This window comes from Actinia tenebrosa, unplaced genomic scaffold (genome assembly GCF_029948245.1).
Source record: "Actinia tenebrosa isolate PJP-AT-01 unplaced genomic scaffold, QUT_ActTen_1.0 PGA_scaffold15__27_contigs__length_11533743, whole genome shotgun sequence".
Lineage (NCBI taxonomy): Eukaryota > Metazoa > Cnidaria > Anthozoa > Actiniaria > Actiniidae > Actinia > Actinia tenebrosa.
Genome location: NW_028292575.1, coordinates 9,312,717 through 9,334,853, shown reverse-complemented (window position 1 = coordinate 9,334,853; position 22,137 = coordinate 9,312,717). Strand labels below are relative to the sequence as shown.

At 35.1% G+C, this 22,137-nt stretch overlaps 1 protein-coding gene and 1 pseudogene across 1 annotated transcript; both read left to right on the top strand.

Moving 5' to 3' along the window:
- Nucleotides 1–1,163: 1,163 nt before the first annotated feature.
- On the top strand, nt 1,164–21,587 carry LOC116288501 (uncharacterized). Its single transcript, XM_089030120.1, has 13 exons — nt 1,164–1,303; nt 11,816–11,953; nt 12,249–12,967; nt 13,333–13,495; nt 13,618–14,555; nt 14,947–15,100; nt 15,358–15,422; nt 15,658–15,801; nt 15,889–16,068; nt 16,367–16,476; nt 16,680–16,824; nt 17,508–17,653; nt 17,799–21,587. Exons 1-13 carry the CDS (start codon nt 1,240–1,242, stop codon nt 19,483–19,485), a joined length of 4,653 nt encoding a protein of 1,550 aa, XP_088886246.1. The 5' UTR covers nt 1,164–1,239; the 3' UTR covers nt 19,486–21,587.
- Nucleotides 1,939–3,103, top strand: LOC148911046 (uncharacterized; annotated as a pseudogene).
- Nucleotides 21,588–22,137: the final 550 nt, after the last annotated feature.

Here is a 22,137-nt window from a genome sequence, read left to right as displayed (position 1 = left end):
GCCTTTGCTTGTTTTTTTTTCTCCTCGACAAAATGGCAAAGTTGCGCAATTGTTACCCAGGGGGTCTTCAGGAACTTACCCAAGAGACCTTTGCGGGTATCTGCTATAGGGTTCCCATCTATAGTCCAATCAATTATCATGTACCAGATATCAATCAATGTCAATATGTTGTCAAGTGATTATGAGAGGGCGGTGCTAGCAGATCACGTGGCACAGGCTTATGTCTACGCATGATCTGTTTCGTTGACCGCCGTAATTCAAGACAGCCGAACTAGAAATATTAATTTATGAATTTCGTAAACAAGGAGAAGATAGCGAGGATTTTGAAGGATTATTTCTAAGAATTTTCAATGAACTTCACGGGCAAAAGCTTGTGTTTTGGTTAACTATTCATGATTCATCTACTCGAACAGTATTTTCTGCACGAACGAGCGAAGAAGGATGAGGAGAACAGGGTTCGAGAGTCAGAATTACGATAAGCGATCGTATATTAAACAAATTCATTCAGCATGTCTCGTTAATTCTCTTGAAATTGATAATATAGTTTTATATATAACCTATATTTATGTATTTATATTAACTGTTTTGGCTTCAAAGTCTACTCACAAAGGAACATGAGGTACATAGCAATACTTATTTTAAGATTCTATTTGATTTGATAAACAAAATAAATAATTTGCTACGCCACGCACATTCTAGGATTTGATCTTTGCGGTTCGAAGCGTTACTAGTATGATCTCTTTAATTTTTCTTTTAAAAAAAATTGCGATAAATCATAAGATGTAAAGCAATTATGAGAGAGGTTTTGAGCAAATATTAGTTGTATTTACGTCTTAAACAAAGCATTTTGATTTTAAAGCGAGCCGTGCGAATGTGCATGCTTTTGAAAAGTCGTTTGTCAAAGTCAAAGTCAGATTGACTTTGATGATTATACGGCAATAAACGCTCTGCCTGAAAACCGCTTTTAACACTGTTGTTCGAAATTTTGCAACTTATTTTTACTTCTGCTTTAGATCAAAGGCTACACCCATTTTGATAGAAATTCCTTAACATGATCATAGCGAAAGCGAAAAGAAACAAAATGTTGCCCCTGGGGCCGTGTAACTATAGCCACGATGACGCACATACTGAGTAGTGGTAGTTCCCCAAATGATAAGACTGAAGACAATTCATCTCTGGGTTTTCGAGGGATCATAAAGCTCTAGGTTATATACCAAAGTGAGCTGTGCAGCTTCAAGTATGGTTCGGGGCCTGCATCATCAAGATTCCTCCACAGACTTCACATCATCATCTGAAGATGAAGGTAAGATATAACTTGTTATTAACTTGTTATTACTACAAATGTTAGTAAAAGGATACCACAAAAGTTAGTTTGTTATCAGATCCAAAGACATCTTTACAAGATCCACATGATAGACTAGTGGGATTATTTTAATTGAGTTAACTTTGTAGGAGTTGATCATCATATATGTTTTCAAGTCGGTGTGGCATTAGCTTGGCGGTTTATTACCGTGGAATAGTCTAGTCCAACACCGCTGCGAATTTAATTTTCTACCGTTTGCCTGTTCTTTAAATTGGACTTGTTCTAAAATATTACGCGACTCTTATTTCCTATGACGTTATTAAATGCAGACGAACTTTATCTGTAGATGTATAATCTCAGGATATATATGGCTTATTGCTTCCGTTCTCGGTATTTATGTACCATTAACACATCAGCGGGCCGCTATGTTCAAATGTGGCAGGACTGATTTACATTTATGCCAGAACTTTGGGTTGAGTGGAATGAGACAAGCTTTTATAAAGCAGCTGAGCTCAGCTGAGTAATTTGTCTTATTTTGTCTTGGTGTGTACTTTATTCTTAAATAGACGTTGACCTATGGAAGACCAGGTCCCTATACATAACATACAACCTAGCTATATTGTTCTTTTGACAGTATCTATATTGTAAATCAGTCGACGTACGATCAGGGAAATTTCCCGTTTGGCCTGCCCAGGATGTAAAGATCAACCACAAGACAATTGAATGTCACTTTTCATTGAGAAAACAACCATTCCTAGTAGTGCTATTCTCGCTATTTTGGACGTTTGTTCACTCTGCACTAACATCCCTCAAGAAGAGGATATAAGTGTTATTTTTAAATGCTTATGAATCTCAAATTCAGCCTAACCTACCTATACCAACACTAGAGTTGAATAATTTACTTAGGCTTATTTTAAGTGAGAATTCTTTTAAGTATAACAGCAAACACTATCTCCAAACACACGGAATAGCTATGGGTACTAAGATGGCAGCAGCATTCTTTCGATTATCTTTATGGCTAACATAGAGACGAATTTGTTATTAAAAAGCCCTCTAAAACCTCTCATATGGAAGAGATTTATTGATGACGTATTCACCGTGTGGACGATCAATGAAGCAGAAATTAACGAATTATGCAAATTCACAACACACTACGATCAAATTCACTAGCGAAATTTATCAAAATAAAATGGTTTTCCTTGATACTGAAGTATACGAAAGTGATCGTTTTAAAGAACGAAATATACTTGACATTCAAACGCATTTTAAACCTACTGAAACTTGTCAGTATTCACACTTCTCTTCTTGTCATCCTTTCAGTGTTAAGAAAGAATTCATCATGGGAAAGGCCTTACGGCTTCTTAGAACTAACTCAACCAAAGAATCATTCGAAGCAAACAAACCGGCAACTTTAAAGTTCGTTTAATCAAACGAGGATACCCTCCTCAACTAACACAAAAGATTCTTGACGAAGTTCACTGATTCTCACAGAGAAGTAAAGCTTTGACACAATCAGAATGCAAAACGAATAAGAAAGTTGTAAGACTATGGATGGAGGTTTTATTGAACCTCGTCTTAGACGTTATACAACGAGTTAAGTATCAGATCTAACTACACAAACTAGAGCAGAGTTAGGTTGACCAGAAGGACTTTGCTTAGTCGGTGTGGCTGTCAGTCGGGGTTCCTTTATACTCGGTCCTAGCTTACTAAAGTCTGTACCTCCCAGTACAACCCGAACTACAATCTTAGCCTTGTTCACAACTAAGTACAAGATTGAATGCACATACATACATACATACATACATACATACATACATACATACATACATACATACATACATACATACATACATACATACATACATACATACATACATACATACATACATACATACATATTTATGGTGCTAAATAAAAGATTGTCATTGTCATTGTCATTGTCATTGTCATTGTCATTGTCATTGTCATACATACATACATACATACATACATACATACATACATATTTATTTAATTATTTCTTTCTTTCTTTCTTTCTATATGTATTTATGTATTTATGTATTTATGTATTTATGTATTTATGTATTTATGTATTTATGTATTTATGTATTTATGTATTTATGTATTTATGTGTTTCTTTATTATTATTTATTATTTATGTATTTATGTTTGTTTTATGTTTTTGTTTTATGTATTTATGTGTTTATGTTTATGTTGTTATTGTTTTATGTTTATGTGTTTATTTTTTGTGTTTATGTTTTATGTTTTATGTGTTTTGTGTTATGTGTTTTGTGTTTATTGTTTTTTTGTTTTGTGTTTCTGTGTTTTTGTGTTTGTGTTTTTGTTTTGTGTTTCTGTGTTTTGTGTTTCTGTGTTTTGTGTTTCTTGTTTTTCTTGTGTTTTCTGTGTTTCTGTGTTTTGTGTTTTGTCTGTGTTTTGTTTTTGTGTTTTGTGTTTCTGTGTTTCTGTTTCTGTGTTTCTTGTGTTTAGGTTCTGTGTTTCTGTGTTTCTGTGTTTCTGGTTGTTTTGTGTTCGTGTTTCTGTGTTTTTTTCTGTGTTTCTGTGTTCTGTGTTTCTGTTTTTCTGTGTTTTCTGTGTTTCTGTGTTTCTGTGTTTCTGTGTTTTTGTGTTTCTGTGTTTCTGTGTTGTTTTCTGTGTTTCTGTGTGTTTTTGTTTCTGGTTTCTGTTTTCTGTGTTTCTGTGTTTCTGTGTTTCTGTGTTTCTGTGTTTCTGTGTTTCTGTGTTTCTGTGTATTCTGTGTTTCTGTGTTTCTGTGTTTCTGTGTTTCTGTGTTTCTGTGTTTCTGTGTTACTGTGTTTCTGTGTTTCTGTTATTATGTGTTTATGTGTTTATGTGTTTTATGTGTTTAGTGTTTATGTGTTTATGTGTTTATGTGGTTTATGTTTTTATGTTTTTATGTTTTTATGTATTTATGTTTTTATGTATTTATGTTTTTATGTTTTTATGTGTTTATGTGTTTATGTGTTTATGTGTTTATGTGTTTATGTGTTTATGTGTTTATGTGTTTATGTGTTTATGTGTTTATGTGTTTATTGTTTATGTGTTTATGTTTTTATGTGTTTATGTGTTTATGTGGTTTATTTGGTTTATGTTTTTTATGTGTTTATGTGTTTATGTGTTTATGTGTTTATGTGTTTATGTGTTTATGTGTTTATGTGTTTATGTGTTTATGTGTTTATGTGTTTATGTGTTTATGTGTTTATGTGTTTATGTGTTTATGTGTTTATGTGTTTATGTTTTATGTTGTTTATGTGTTATGTGTTTATGTGTTGTTTATGTGTTTATGTGTTATGTGTTTATGTGTTTATGTGTTTATGTGTTTATGTGTTTATGTGTTTATGTGTTTATGTGTTTATGTATTTATGTATTATGTTTATCTATTTATTTATTTATTTATTTATTTGTTTGTTTCTTCATTCATTCATTTATTCATTCATTCATCCATTTATCCATCCATCCATTCATTCATTCATCCATTCATTCATTCATTCATTCATTCATTCATTTATTTATTTATTTATTTATTTATTTATTTATTTATTTATGTTTAACTTAGATTTTATATTGCTCATTAATTCTATATTGTAATTGAAGCTGAAAAGCCCCCTTGGGGATGTGTTCAATAAAGTATGTATTCTATATGATTGTATTGTATATACAAAAAGCATATTCATGTATATAAACAAATCATTCCTAAAATTCTGTTGCATAAAAAAGTATTATCTATTAACTACCTTTAAAGTGCTACTATGACGAAAATCGCTCAAACTTGGATTCAGCTGAAACTTCCTAAGAATACTCTTTAAAGGTCCAATAATCACTGTATGAAGTATTTTCTCGATATTCAGGACGAAAGTATGATATTTTTACGATTATTTTTTTAAGTCTGTGACGTCATACACTCAACATCAAACATTGCTACATATATTTCTTTGTATATAAATCCTTAATTTATTTTATTCCTATGAAGCCCAAAGGGTGGCTAATGTGCTTATTTCACATTACTTGTGACTATAATTTATATTTTGGGGTGTTTGGGTATTTCTTTCTCCCTTTACTACTGATATTTTGATCATAAACTACGAAGAAATGTATGGAGCGATGTTCGATGTTGAGTGTATGACGTCACAGACTTCAAAAAATAATCGTAAAAATATCATACTTTCGTCCTGAATATCGAGAAAACACTTCATACAGTGATTATTGGACCTTTAAAGAGTATTCTTAGGAAGTTTCAGCTGAATCCAAGTTTGAGCGATTTTCGTCATAGTAGCACTTTAATTCTTGTATTCAAAGTCTTAAAAAGTATATTAACAAAATACTGGCATCTCATTTCTAATAACCAATATCTAGCACGGATATTTCCAGACCAAGCTATGGTATCTTATAGGAAGGAAAAATCGCTAAAAGACTTTTTAGTCCGCGCTAAACTTTCCTAAACCGTTTGTCACAATACGCAAGAAATACTTCAAGTTCAAGTTTCATTAAAAAAAACAACACTTGATAAACATCAATGAAACACAATAATATGATTTCAAACTGATAACCTTTCTCCGGAGAGCTGTAGTTCTAATTTGTGTGGCGTCCGTTATACTTTATTATATTAGCGGGATTTATGTTCAAATGTTGCAGAACTGATTTACATTTATGCCAGAACTTTGGATTGAGCGCAATGAGACAGGCATTAATAAAGCAGCTGAGTAATTTGTCTTATTTTGTCTTGGTGTGTACTTTATTCTTAAATAAACGTTGACCTATGGAAAACCAGCTCCGATCCCTATACATAACATACAACCTAGTTATATTTTTCATTTGACACTGTATTTATATCGTAAATCAGTCGACGTTCGATCGAGGAATTTTCCCGTTCGGCCTGCCCAGGTTGTAAAAATCAACCACAACACAATTGAATGTCACTTTCACCTACAATTTAATATCACATGTACACTGACAGTAACTTCCTGCGAGTCTAAAGGACTGATGCGTTCAGTCCCCAGGCGGTGTATGCACTCTGACCGCAATTCATTATTACTTATGAAATACAAGCTATTCGCAAAACGTTGTATTGCAGAGCACATCTATCCCCTGGTTTATCTCTGTGCTTTAGATCAGTTCATATCAAATTGCTTTCACTGAAATCTTTGTTTTAATCAACACTGACACCGATGACAAACAAAAAATATGACCCAAGAGGTCAAGTTTGCGTGACTAATCATAATAGAGAGGGGAAAAAAAAAAAGTTATAAAATCAAAAGACCAAGAAATACCAGCACATTATTTGAATGTAGTTCTTCGGTAGCATTTTTAAAAAATTAAGGAATGGATTATAAGTAGCGTGGGTCCATCGAGTTATGGATGCACGCGGGAGGCTGCTAAGCACTTAGAAAAGCGTAAGAGTTGCACGACGCGAAGCGCAGTGCAACTCTAGCTTTTTTGAGTGCTTAGAGCAACCTCCCAAGTGCATCCATAACTCGATGGACGCACAGCTACTTATGATCCATTACTTTTATAATATAGTCAAGTCAACAAACAAAAAATATTGACTTTATTTGTTGATCATGCCCTAAATTCTCCTTACGCACCTTGCGTGAATGAAAAGCCCCAAAAACAGAAAGACTGAAGACTGTTATGACTAAAATAATGGCAAAAGTTTAGCTTGCGAGTGAATTAAAAATGTTCAAAACTACGGAGAAAGTGATTTTCGACCGGGTAGAAGTACATTTCAAGTGCTGACATATCTTAGTACAGTAATGCCAAGAAAATCAATGAAAAACACAGTGGCTGTCTTTCCAGTGTTGTTGTTGACGATTCAAGTTTGTTATCGTACAATGACTTAGCAATGAAAAGCCTCTTATACACGGGTCAAAACTAACTGACTGAAGTGGATTAATTTTCTCTGGTTAGTATGTTTTGTCGGCTTTCACTCCCATGTAGAGCTTAAGGTGGAACCAAACTAATTCAAAGCGAATTTTGGACAATTTTATTTTCGCCCCCTTCGCAAAACTATTACGTCAATTTAACTGTATTTTTCATATAATGTGCAGTGCTTGGATTATCCTACATTCTAACAGTGTATTTTATCTTAAGATTTTTTAAATGTTTGGCCTATTACGGCCAAAAAACAAACAGGAGTGTTATTTTTAGTTTTTCGCTTTTTTCTCCTCATCCTCTGGTACGATTTTTCTGAAATTTTCAGAATCTTATCATCTAGTACTATTGCAGCCTGTGTATAAATTTGGATGGAAAGTCTTGGGCAGAAAAAAAGTTCACCTCACTTTAATAAATGTTTTCTCCAAAATTTGGATAGGACGAGCTGTAGAAATTTTACTACCATCTAGATAAAGCTCTAGTCTATTGATGTAGAAAGTTTAAAGAAAAAACATGGAGCCATTTTGAAGAAAACGGCGAAAATGTGATTTTTAGCAAAACTCTCATTTTTGAGCTTTACAACGACAATTAGTAAAAAACATTTTTTCAATGAGTTTTTAAGATTTGATGCTGATTTTTCGTAAGGCTCATCCGCAATACTTGGAAATAGATATGTGAAAACTTCAAGGCAATCCATTCAATGTTATTTTTTGTCTCATATGCTTCAAATTTTGGACTGAATTTTCAAGCAGCGTCATAACTTTTTTCTGCCCAAGACTTTCCATCAAAATTTACACACAGGCTGCAATAGTACTAGATGATAAGATTCTGAAAATTTTAGAAAAATCGTGCCTGAGGATGAGGAGAAAAAAGCCAAAAACTAAAAATAGCACTGTTTCATTTTTTGCCGTGATAGGCTAAACATTAAAAAAATCTTAAAATAAAATACACTGTTAGAATCTAGGATAATCCAAGCACATTATATGAAAAATACAGTTAAATTGACGTAATAGTTTTGCGAAGGGAGCAAATAAAATTGCCCAAAGTTCGATCTGAATTAGTTTGGTTCCACCTTAAATGACTTAACTGCTGTTGTGAAGCTGCGAAGTAGATGGTGAGCGTGAATTTATAATATTTATAGTTAATTACTTTTGAAAATGCTTGTTGAATAAATACACGATAACAATATTTTTGTATTTGTTAAATCATTGCTACAAACCTTTGAATGTAGACACCGTCCAATTTGTCTTTTTGGAGTGACGATCTGACACAATCTTGTCCAGCTCACTGTTTGAAAGTGGATGCAAATCTTGACGTTTTATTACTAGGCTGATCAAATGACAATTCTATACTAAATGCAGGAGATTGATGAGCACTTTCGCAAGTTTTTTCAGTCATTTTCAGTTATCTTTTCTAGATAAATTGCCAGCAAAAAGATACATAAAAGTTTGTTTTTTTTTTCGCCGAAGCAAAAAAAGCTGACGTGAGCGTGCAACCCATGGGCAAATGGTTCATGCTTTTCAACCAATCAGATCGCGCGGATTTACTTTACTATATTATGAGAACTTTTTTACTATTGTCTTGGTATTCCTAAATGAGATTTAACATTTGTGTATGAAAAGGATTGTGGTAGTTTAGGTATGAAACGCCTATTATTGTTTACAGCGAGACGGGTTAGATAGCCTTATTACGAATCATACACTCAGTGCACACAGTGACAGTTCTAATGACACATCGTCAAAAATCTGACTACAAGAGCATAGTTTTGAAATCACAGACAACTGAGGACCAACGTAGGGCGCGTTTTGTACTACACTATGAGGTGCTAAACTATTTGAATTGTTGAAAAATAAGGTAAATATGTATCGTCCGATTAAATGGGAACTTGGACGAAAATTATACAATTTCTAATTACTATTACAACACCCAACAATTAAGACTTTCTCACCTCTGGGAGGAAATCACTACGTTGCAAACTAAGAGATCTTGACTCAATTAACAAGTTCAGAAAGGAACTAAAAACAATTATTTATTTGCTTTTGCTTATGCTTGAATTTCGGAATTATATGCTTACCATGCAATACATTATTTATTTATTTATTTATTTATTCATTTTTATCAGCCTAGAGTAGGTTTTAACATCAAGTAGGTTAAATAGGATTTTCTATTTAAATGCTATCATTCTTTATTATTGTTTTCACAATTTTCTTTTAGTAGTCTTACATTTTTAATAGATATATGTTTAATTTTATAGGCTATAAGTTTTTATATAATACCGGTTTTAGTAGCTCATTTGAAAACGTATGTTGAATTTGCGCTTTGCAAATGAATTTATTATTGTTATTATTATTATTATCATCATAACCACTAACTGAAATATCTTTCTGATATTCGAAAGGAAAGGGCCAAAATTTTACGATTTATTTTCGTCCGCCATTAATTTGTTGACTCACGGCCAAAGAGTTATCATGTACAGCGGTTGTACGCTGTGACGTCATACAATTAAGCAAAATTCCCGCTCGAATGAAAGAGTTTTGATTTTGGAGCGATTTTAATAAACCTTCATCAAATGAAAACCGTGAACGAAGGTTCACAGTGAGATTGATAAACACAACCTCTACATGAAAACGGACGGTCAATTCTTCCGAAAATTTAACAATTATTCGCCGAAGGCGAAGTGAATAATAATAATAATTAATAATAATGGAACTTATATAGCGCACATATCAAAATTCATGGCGCTTTACAATAAGAAATAAAATAAATACCAGACGTATGTTACAATATTAATGAAATGTCATAGTTCATTGATGTTCACTTCGAACCAGAGGAGACAAAGTTCTTGAACAAATGAGTTTTCAGTTCATTTTTAAATAATTGGATTAAAGAACTTTTCCTAATTTGAAGTGGGTCATTCCACAGTTTAGGGCCAGCAACGTAAAAAGATCTGTCACCATAGGTCACCAGACGAAATCTTTGTTCTTTTAGATACTCCATGGCTTGTAGATCTGAGAGTGCGCAAATTTTTTTCTCGATTTTATAGCATCAGCCAGGTATGGGGGAGCCATATCAATATATAATAGAGAGTTTTAGATTTACGTTCACGGCAAACGTGAAACGTCAGTTGACCATTTAAAAATTACTTTAAATAGCTTAAAAAGAATCGCAAAAAAGTCCAAGTAGTAGAAAAACAAAATAATATTTTGTCTTTGGTGAGAAGGTTTGTAAAAGGTAAAGTAAAGTACAGGAAAACGATGAAAACGTGGTCACGTTTGGCGTTTGCGGGGAGAAAAAAAGTCAATCTAAAACTCTCTAATATCGATGTTTACCGAGACGCGAGTCTTCGAGCGGCTTGGTAAATATTCTCCGATATTCACTGAGGCTGAGGGAAATAATTGTTTTAGTATAAATACACAGGTGATTATTTCAAAAAAAGGAAAAAAAAAAAAAAAAAAGAAGATAAAAGACAGATTTAAAATTAGGAATTGAATTGAAGTGACAAACGCGGCCTTCAATTTCAACACAGGCGAACTCCGACTTTGCAAATCAGAACAGTTTGTTCGAGCTTATTTGATTGTTTTAAGTCCTTTTTTACCTTTCAACAAAGTTAGTGCAAATTTGTTAGCCTCTTTAGTCCTTTTGGGGACAGCATTTTCTTTCATTATTTCTAATTCCTCTCCGGTAACAGCAACAAAGTGGCTGGCCGCCATTTTGGATTATCGCTGGAGGTGATTATCGTGTGATAGCGTGAGTTTCGAGAGCGCGAGATTTTCAATAATCACCTGTGTATTTATACTAAAACAAGAATAATACACGATTGACACATGTAACCACCTTCAAAAGATCCCATATAAATCCAGAAAAGATATCATGCATGAAATCAAATATGAAATTTACCCTTCTGAAAACACGAACGAGCCATGACAGTCTTGGAGTGATGTCATTTCTACGTGACTATTTCAGATCAGCTGGAAGAATGATTTTCCAATGCAAAACAAACACAACTTTACAATCCCTAGGAACATTTATATTCAGCTATAACCATGCATTTTGACCCGGTTTTTGCGAAAACCCGCTGAACGTTCATTGTAAAAACTGAGCAAAATGTGGCATAGAAAAGAAAAAAATGTTGAAACCAAAATAAGTACGCGTAGCTCCAGAAATAAATGTAGTATGATAGATAGATAGATAGCTAAAGCTAGATACTAAAGCTAAAAAGTGGAATCTAAAACCTACTGCTGATTAAGACTATGTTTCTTATAAAAGTATTCTTCAACCTAGTCTTACAGACTGGTAATTTATAATATCTTTGGCAGCGCGTGTGGTAGGTCGATTCATTGCGTGTTGGTAGTAGGTCATGAAGCTTGTGACTTTTGTCATTTTGCTTCATTTACGATTTGATGGAATAAAACCTGTCTTCTCTCAAAAGCCTAATAATGATAATAATAAAAATGATAATGATAATAATAATAATAATAATAATAATAATGATAATAATAATAGTCATAATAGTAATAATAATAGTAATAATAATAGTAATAAATAGTAACTCTCTAATTATTGGGGAAAAATGGTTTTGGGGTGTTTTCGTGTTTCATGCGTTCTATTTTTGGCTCATGATAGGTTGCACCAAGACGAAAGAGGAGCAAATAAAGAATGTAGTCAATGTCGGTGGTAAAGGCAATTTTGTGGCAGTTGGGAGTGATGCTAACGTATCAACAACAGCAGAATCAGCTGGTGTAACTCAGAATTCTTTTGATGGTTAGTAATAATAGTGGTACTAATTGACATAATGCAAAGTAACCATACAAACTTTGAACACTACTTCAAGACTCTTTCATGCTATCATTAGATTCGGTCCGTTCGGTTATGCTCGGCTCTAGATCGCTACACTATCCTATAATAGTATCATAGATTACTAAGGTTGCCTAGATTACTAAGACGCATATTAGATATAAAATACATCACACAGAAACAATACAATAGAAAACAATTATGTATAAAAACTGATCATTGATCTCGACCGCAGAAACTCTTATTTCTTTCTTTTACGTAGTTGTAAAAATATTGAAAAACCCCACCACACTTCTCGAGGCAGTGGCTAAATGTCGGGGCACCGAGAAGGATAAAATCGAGAAGAATATTTTGCAACATCTTCTACCAGAAATCGAGAACCATGCTATCAAGGCCGCAAGCAGTTGCAACGATGCTCTAGAGCTGCTTGCTAGGTTCTGTTCTCCAGAGCTGAAAAGTCCAAGACTTACCATTCATTCCCTAAGGATAATGAAGCGGTTGCTTGATCTAGAGTTTGGCAGCTGTGAGTCGGCAAACGCTCATATTATAGAGGTCGAAAGGATACTGCGTCGGTCCTTGGTCGACGGCAGCTTTGCAGAAAACCTTCAGCATATTCAAAGAAGCCGTCTTGAAGTGTATAACAGTATTCTAGCTTTAATACTGCTGTACCTTGCTAAGGGTCACCTGAAACCTCCATACATTAACAAGACAGAGAAAGAAGAAATAAAACAGACTGTAACGAAAAACATCCAGAAAACTCTCCAAAGAAATCCGCGTCCCAAAAAAGATCGCTGGCGCTTCTCAATGGAAACAGTTTTAAACTTGATCGAGCGTTTGTTTGACTACAATAAATTGAGTCACATGACCAAGCTGTTGGATTTGTGTAAAGATATCACGCTGGAAGCTTTCCTGAAGAAGCTGCAATGTGCAGAAAGTAGTTCAGTGGATTATTTTGTCATCCTGAAAATGCTCCATGGCAAGGTAAATACTGTACTCACGATGTATTGGTAAGCCAAAAAAGACGTATTGCTAAGCCAAAAGTCCTAAACTGCTTGTTATTACTAATCTGTACAGACTTTTACAAACTGAGTAAGAGCATCGACCCATCATTATCATCACACGGGACAAAAGCAAATCGATCTTCACGCGGAAAACACGAGACGCAATAAACAAATCAATTGACTCTATGATTTTTGTATCGTAAACAAGATTATTCCTATATGCTAAGTGTATGTTAAGTGTATGCTAACCCTAAGAGTATTACTTCTTACCTACCTTATTGATCTTTTTGGAAAGACGAAGATTTAATGAAAAATTGATAATTATTTGCTGTTTTCCTTTTCTAGTTGTGTACCAGTAATGCCGATGCTTATCAAATTATTGAGATCATCATCAAGAATCACGATGTGTTCAGTAAGAAATGGCCACACAGAAATGAAGACTGGAAATTTTCATTGCTCGCTTGCCAGACACTGCTTCATACCATTAACAGTACCAAGCTTTCTAAAGGTATCCAATAATTTTGAATTAAATCGTACAAATATTGTTAAAAGTTACACGACTTACCACTTAAAAAGGAATCTTATCAATTTCATGTCCTGAAATATTCGTTTATTTTGTGTAACCTATAGCTACTAGAATCAAAGCTGCTCGCTGTCTTGCTTGTTTGATGGAGGCCAAAGTTTGCGGAAAGTCGGAAGTCATTCGCAACATAATAGAAAACCATTGCATTAAGACTTCATTTGCTAGAGACTTCAAATCCAGAAAGATCGTCATTGAAAGAAGACTCAAACCTGAGGTACTAGACCACATTCCGTTACAACGAGATGTGATGATAAAGCAGATCTGTAAAATCCACGAATCCAAAGGTTTGGAATGCATAGAAATCATTTATGAGGATGAAAATCGTGTAATAGTACGTGGGTTATATGACTACCAACCTGTAGCTATCACTGTGGCTATCATAAATCCTATAAAGAATCTGTATGCAGATCAGGATCAAGATCTGTCACCATCAGAAAAACATCTGCAAAATGAAACTAAGGTTCTTCAACATCTCAATCAAACCCCGAACAAGCATGTTCTGATGGTCCATACCGCTGACACCAAAACACGGCCATTACATATGATTTGTGACTACATGCCAAAAGAAGACTTACTTCACTTTTTGAGAGTTTGTAAAGAGGAGCTAGAAATCCCTACTTATCGTCAGCTACTTAATGTATGTCTTGGGATAGCTAACTGTATGAACTTCATACACAAGAAGCAAGTCATTCACAATCAGCTGCGACCAGAGCATGTTTTACTTGACGACAACTTTAATGTCAGAATCACGGGTTTCTGCCAAGCTAAGATTCTTTCTAAGAATGAAATGGAAAGGGGCATCCATGGAGAAAAGTTGGATTTGGAAGACCCGTCGATAAGGTTTTCTGCTCCAGAATGTCTTGAAGATGAACCTTTGTTCTCACGAGAGTCTGATATTTGGGCATTCGGTGTTCTGATGTACGTTGTGTTCACGTGTGGGGGTACCCCATATGCCAATGTAGATACTAAGAACATTCATCAACACGTAAGTATTATCGATGGGAATCTTTTATTTACGTGCAGGGGCGCAGCGAGATTTTAAAAGTAGAAACAAAAGTAAAAACAAAACAAAAACAAAAACGGAAACAAGCAAGCAAAAAGAAATATTTTCATTCATCCAATCTTTATAAGAAAATTAAAACATCTAAACATTTCTTCAATATAATTTTTAATATTTTCTTTTTTTAATATATTTCGACAATTAATGAGTTACCAAATAGTTTTTTTTGTGGGGGGAGGGGGGGAGGAGGGAGGGGGGGAGGGGGTGGGGGGAACGCGGCGGAGTATTAGCGCGTGCCATCTAGCTGGCCGTTTTCTGGAGCCTGTACCTACAGGCTTTTGACTACGACTAAAATTAATTTGTTATCAATCCACAGGTCCTCTCGGGCCGAACATTAACAAAAGACATGGGAGACGAAGTATTTCTACTCATACAGAAATGTATGGGAAAAACTAGGCAAGACAGAATCAGTTCATTTCAGAAAATTTCCGAAGAGCTTCAAAAACTTCTTGCTGAATGTAACGGAAAAGGTACTTCTACTTTCGTTTTTACCCAATACTTATTTTTCTCCTCATCAGCTTTCTGTTGTGAGTTGAGTGTTATGTGTTGTACAAATGGTGAACGTATTGGTAGTGCGTGTTGAGCAAACATCATTAAAAGGCCCATCTTGGGGAGAGATAAGTGTAAATGTTACGTAAATATAACGAAAGCCAAATACATTTAAAGTCTATAAATATTAAGTCTAATATCTTAAAGAAAAATTATCTGATATTTCGTTCATTACAAGGTGCAGACGAACGTCTTAGACTGATTTCAGAACCTTTGCCAAAGGAAGACAAAGATATTGACGTTGTAAGTATGTTAATTGTTTGAGGCACAACAATTTTTGTTTTCCACCTTGTAGAGTGTCTTCCGAGAATTTGCGCGGTTATCAATATCAAGAACATGCAACTCCGTGTGGGAGGGGGTGCGAAATTACTACGCAGTTTTACGAGATTTATGCTCACTTTTTCTTAGTTTTTACTTATAGTCTTAGAGTATTAAAGTTGTACATTTTGTAATAATTTTCGTTCTTCCTTAATAAAAGACGAAACAAACACCAAACACAACCAAAGAATCATTGAGCCTTGTGGATACCAGTAAGCAACATTTGAAAAACTTAAAGTTATTGGACCATCCGCATCTTGCTAGGGTTGTAGAAGATCGCAAAACCAAATCTGGAAGAGTGATTGTAAGTATCAAGAGCACAGCAGCAAATGACTGCAATTTTCCCCCAGCCGTTTTAATCTTTTAGTTTCATAATTATTTTTTCAACAAGGCCTACGAAAACTGCGAGGGTCCAAGTCTACGACATTACATCTTGGGTAACAATTGTACACCTGAAGATGTGACTAAATTTGCTGCTCAAATCGCCGAAGCACTACGCTACCTCCACCAAAAGAACATCGTACTTTGCTTTTTAAATGCTGAAAGCGTCAGGGTTGTCAAAAAGAATCATGTTAGTATTCTCACGAACATTTGTGTGTTATATGATTGCTTGTTCTACTGTGCCTTCCTGAATCAATATTTGCTAGCCGTAAATTGAATGCAGTTTGATAAGCAATAACTCAAGAAAGTGAGGGTGACAGTAAACGATTTACAAAACAATAGCTATTAGGAGGGTGTTGATGGGGTTTTAATAGGGGGTGTGATGGGGTACCAAAACAATGAACAATAAATAAAACAATGAACTGACGATAGGGTACCCCATCATACCCCTGTTAATGTTTTTACTTAATTTAGCTTTCTTTCTTCAGGTGAAAATCTTCGGGTTGCACTTCTCTAGAAGCATTTTACCATCTTGCAACCAGCTCAACACCTCATTTGGTGTTGTGAATGGCGAGGTTCATCCAGATGTATATCGTTGGTAGGTCAACAAAAAAAGTTTTCAGAGTAGCGTTTCTTTTACTGTTTTCTTCTTTCTATTTGATTTCAGTACCATTCAGTATTTCAGTACTTTAACCCATCTCTTTCATTGATAATCCCATTGTTATTATATTTACACCCAACTGATTGGATTCCCTGCCGTCCTTTACTGTGGCGGTAAATAAAATACTGATCTTTTATAAGGTGCGCTAAAGAGGTCATTCAGGAGAGGATATTTTCTCCAGCTGGAGACGTCTGGTCACTGGGCATGACAATTTTGGAGATGTTTCTGTGTCTTGCAAAAGATTCCGATACTGCAAAACCATTCTCGCAGTATTCTAATGAAGAGGTAGTGTACCTAAATTGCTGTTTCATCATTTATTGTTGATTTCCTTAACGTTTTGTACAAAGTTGTACAAGCTACTGTGGTTGCAACAAGATAGGATTTTTGTAATCAATTTTTTCCTAAGACGTTATCGGGAAACAGTTTTCAAAGGCACGTGCATACAGTCAATCCAAAATATGTTGTCGTCGACCAACTCAAGACTACGCGACTGAACCGAAAGGAACCTTGGGTAGCAATCATCGAAACCGAGTTGACTCCATAATTTCATCTGACTAGTTATGCCTGGTTTACAGCACGAACCTTCGTAGGCGAGCGAAAAATGTTGAAGGAGACGTTTTATAATACCTTGATATTTTCAAAATTGTGAACTGAATTATAACTACTTTGTTTTTCTTTCCCTAAACCCAAAGACATGCATTTGATGGATTGTTTCTTGCCATTATTATCTTACTACTAGCGGTAACAATTAATTCAGAACAAAAATTTAACCGCTTCAATGATTTTTATCCATATTCCTTTCTGTCCAGTCGCGTAGGCTTGAGCCGGTCGACGACAACGTTTTTTGAATTGACTGTATAGGAAAAGCCTTGACTGACATCCACCAAAATCTACTCCATTGCTATTGAAAACTCCTGCCGGTTTTTGAGTAGTTGTGTGTGTGTGTGTTTTTTTTTTGTGATCATCAGATTTTGGGCGCTTTAAAGGAGAATTGCCGTCCTTCCCAACCTGCCCTATGCCCGGACTGGGTGTACGTACTCGTGACACAGTGTTGGTGTTTAAAAACTACAGAACGAGCTTCTTCATTATTAGTGCTCGATTGTTTGACAAAAAAGTACGTATCTTAGTATATTCGTTTAGGCCAGATTTGATACTTTGTGCAAATGATATATTGGTACCATTATTCTTAGTAACTGCAGCATTCCAAGGCTTTATTTCATTCATAGACAAAAAATCATAAATAAACATTTAAATTTCAGATGCCCTTGGGAATCTTACCTTCTTCAGCGTTGGATAAAACAGAACGAAATACATGAAAATTGGCCAGATTTGAATGTTGTTCAGCAGCTTGATGAAACTAATCCCATCTCCAGACAAGACATCGAAAGCTCGGTTTCTGAGGAATTTGCAGGTCCCCATATCTACGAGTATGAGCGTCCATTTTGGTTAAGGAAACTCTTTAAACACCTTGTGAATAGTGGAGGGCGTTTCTTGAAGCTATCATCACGACCCCCACGATCAGAACCACGACCTCAAGCATCACCACTTTTATCATCCGCGTCTTCAGTTTCTTCCTTGCCACCATCACAGTCATCGTCATATTTATCATCATCATCAGTACCAAATTCACCTCAAGAAACACTGGAAGATATCAAGCACAAGAATGAGAAGGGCAAGGATGAAGACGATTGTGACGATACCTACGACTTGCCAACTCTACCAGAATGCGAAGGGACTTGTCCTCCAAGATTGAGATCGGCATCATTGCCACCACTCTCGTTGCCACCAAATTCAACCCAAGAAACAATTACTGATATCAGGCAGAAGGAAAAGAAAGGGGAGGATGACGACACATACTATAATATCGACGACTTGCCAAGACTACCAGAATACAAGGTGACGGCTTGTCCTCCAAGATTGAGATCGGCATCATTGCCACCACTCTCATTGCCACCAAATTCAACCCAAGAAACAATTACTGATATCAGGCAGAAGGAAAAGAAAGGGGAGGGTGACGACACATATTATAATATCGACGACATGACAAAACTACCAAAATACGAAGGGACTTGTCCTCCAAGACTGAGGTCCGCATCATCCCCACCACTCCCATTGCCACCAAATTCAACCCAAGAAACAATTACTGATATCAGGCAGAAGGAAAAGAAAGGGGAGGGTGACGACACATATTATAATATCGACGACATGACAAAACTACCAAAATACGAAGGGACTTGTCCTCCAAGATTGAGACCGGCATCATCCCCACCACTCTCATTGCCACCAAATTCAACCCAAGAAACAATTACTGGTATCAGGCAGAAGGAAAAGAAGATGGAGGATGACGACACATATTATAATATCGACGACATGACAAAACTACCAGAATACAAGGTGACGGCTTGTCCTCCAAGACTGAGGTCCGCATCATCCCCACCACTCCCCTTGCCACCAAACTCAACCCAAGAAACAATTGCTGATCTCAGGCAGAAGGAAGAGAAGGGAGAGGATAACGACATATATGATGATACCAACGACAGGCCGAGACTACCAGAACACAAGGTGACTTGTCCTCCAAGATTGAGGTGCGTATCATCCCCATTACTCTCGTTGCCACCAAATTCACCCCAAGAAACACCGACAAATATCAAGCACAATGAAGAGAAGGGGAAAGAAAACGACATATACGATGATACCTACGATAGGCCAAGAACAAAATGTTTGCATGGTAATTCCGACCAGGAATGCTATACACCTTACCTAGAACCTGATGAATCGTATCAAGGTTTGTCGTATTCCACAGAGAATGGATACATGTCTTTAATAAGCAACTCAAGTGAAAGGATATTCGATGTGGATGTCGCTGGTTCCCATACGGCTTCTACCAATAATGGGGCTGCCAACAATATGGAAAATCAAAAAGTCTTTTTTTCAATGAATATTTAATCTTCACAACGACAAGCACAAGCCAACGTTTTTACGCTCAATGACACGTGGCAATCTTAGCTTCCTATTATACCGGACTTGATTAACTTGCAAACCTGTTTATTTTTTTTGCCTAATTATTATAAATATTTTTCAATAATCAAATAGAGAAGCATGATACTGGTTCATAAACATTAGGGACCGTACTGATAGAATATATACAAGATATGGCTGGTAGTGCCTTTTATAGACGCAATAATGTGTAATAAATAAATCTATCGTTCCCCTTTTCTTACCGACAATTACGACCAGCATGATTTTAGCACAGCGGAATTTTTATATTTTCCATAATAATCCATGTCTAATATATCCTTCCTTATTTCTGAATATCTAAAAATTATATATCATGATTAGTTGTATTATTTACATACCGGGACTTACTCAGTAAAAACCTGTTTAATATACTTCCGTTCCTTCGCTGTTCCTAATCAATGCGGGTATCGCCTTTTCACGTCTGAGAAAAACGATACTTCCTGCTGCCATGATGAAGTCTAGAAGTCGAAAACATTAAAATTAGACAATTTGAATGTCAAAAGATCTCAAAAAAGTTACTCTTAGCTTTTGATTAAGCGTTTTAAAATATCAATTAATTAAATAGCCTTATCATAATTTTAGTTGAACTTTGTAAACTGATTTTTTTAAAATTAATTCAAACCAAATTGAAAATCTCGGTATGAATATGATAAACAGAAAATACTAAGAATAGTTTTTATTCAAAATTCGTATCATCAAACTCAATTGCCTAAAAACCCGTTCCGGTTTGTTTTATGACATTCACAAATCGATCGTGAATAACGTACGCGTGCACTTTCTATGAAATTATCTCTCTATATGCAGTTATTTCAAAATGGTTGTTGGAGTCGAAGGCGATAGGCGATATATGGGTCTTTCCAAGACGGAAAGGAATATATTGTGGGCATACCTCTAAAGAGAAATAATCGAAGCCTATAAAATAGTTTCGTCGTCTTTAAAAAACACGACCAATCACCTTCTTCTTGACGAGAATAATAAAAAGAAACGCAAGTCGTATAAAATATTCTTCAGTGTTGAAATGACCTATTATCGCTTATTTAACATCAATTTGTCAATCAATGACCTGAATTATATAGGTCCTTTTTATAGATATGAATATCAATATTTTTCTAGGAATGTTCTTACAACAGACATACCAATCTCTTTTGACATCAATGCAAGAAAGCTTTTGTATCATAGCTATGTTAGGCCTCACTTAGGATATACTAGTGAACTTTGGTCTCCGCAAGCTATTGTTAACATTAAGAAAGTGGAAAGTCTGCAACGCAGAGCCTCGAGATATATCTTAAATATCAGTTATTATGATAATAAGTCTTATTGTGACCGTCTGAATTAACTTAATTTATTGCCCACATCATATTGGCATGAATTTGAGAATTAAGTATTTTATTTCAAATGTCGCACAGGTCACTTTAAAATACCCATTGAACACTATGTTAAGGTTTGTACTAACCGCAGGGTAACCCGTCATAATTCTGAAACTGATTTGCTAATACCTAAATGCAGGACTAAACATTTCCAAGCTAGCTATTTTATTCACATTCCGAAACTTTGGAATATCTTACCTAACGCTTGCGACTTAGCTAATTCGCTTAACCAATTTTAATCTTCTATTTATCATTACTACACTAATGCAACTTCCAACTTCTATGATCCTATTTTCAACACTTGGAAGAAGTCAATTAGTCCCAAGTGCTGCTCTGCTCATAATCTTCTAAATAACAAATGCTGCTGCTACTAACTATCGCGTCCTTGATAACTAGCATTTTAAAAATCATATATAGCATATATATTTAAATGCATCTTAGCAGTTAGAATTTATTGTTTATTAGTAATTATTTAGTTAAGGGTGTACTTACATTGGAGCTATGTTCTGTTGTATTATCCCTACCTCATTCGCGGATCTTTATTTTGTCTGTTTTGTATATCATTTTTTATATTATTATATCTTTATTTGAAGGTAAAGCTTTGTAAATAAATAAATGAATGAATAAATGAACAGAAAATAAACTTGAAGTTTAAAAGCCAAAGCTTGTTTGACATGATTAATCTGAGTAGCCTGTGACTGACCACTCTTATAGTGGGTCGCGTTTCTACCACAAAAAATGCGGCTCGTGCTTCTCCATACCCTTGTGTTCTGCTTACGTCACTTTCTGCGTGCTTTTTTTTTTTACTTTATGAATTTTATATGAATATATATTATTCTTATATAGTTACAACGCATTTATATCTTATTTGGGTTTTTTTCCGTAATAGGGGCTGATATGTTACGAGTTGCGAATGTATTTTTCCGAGTCCCGTAGGGACGAGGAAAAATACGAGTAATGAGTAAAATATCAGCCCGTATTACGGAAAAAAAACCAAATAAGTTATCTATTATACGACATTGAAAATTAGTATGTATTTGTCCCTTTTTGAGCGAGTTTATCAGTATTTTGTGAGTTTTCAAGGTCCGCACGCTATCTCAGAAAAAACGTAAACACAAGGAAACCCATTAAGTGCCTTTAATCTTATTGGTCAATAGGCAAATTACATGACAACTGACATGAAACTCCTCAAACTAGATCACAGGTAGCCCAA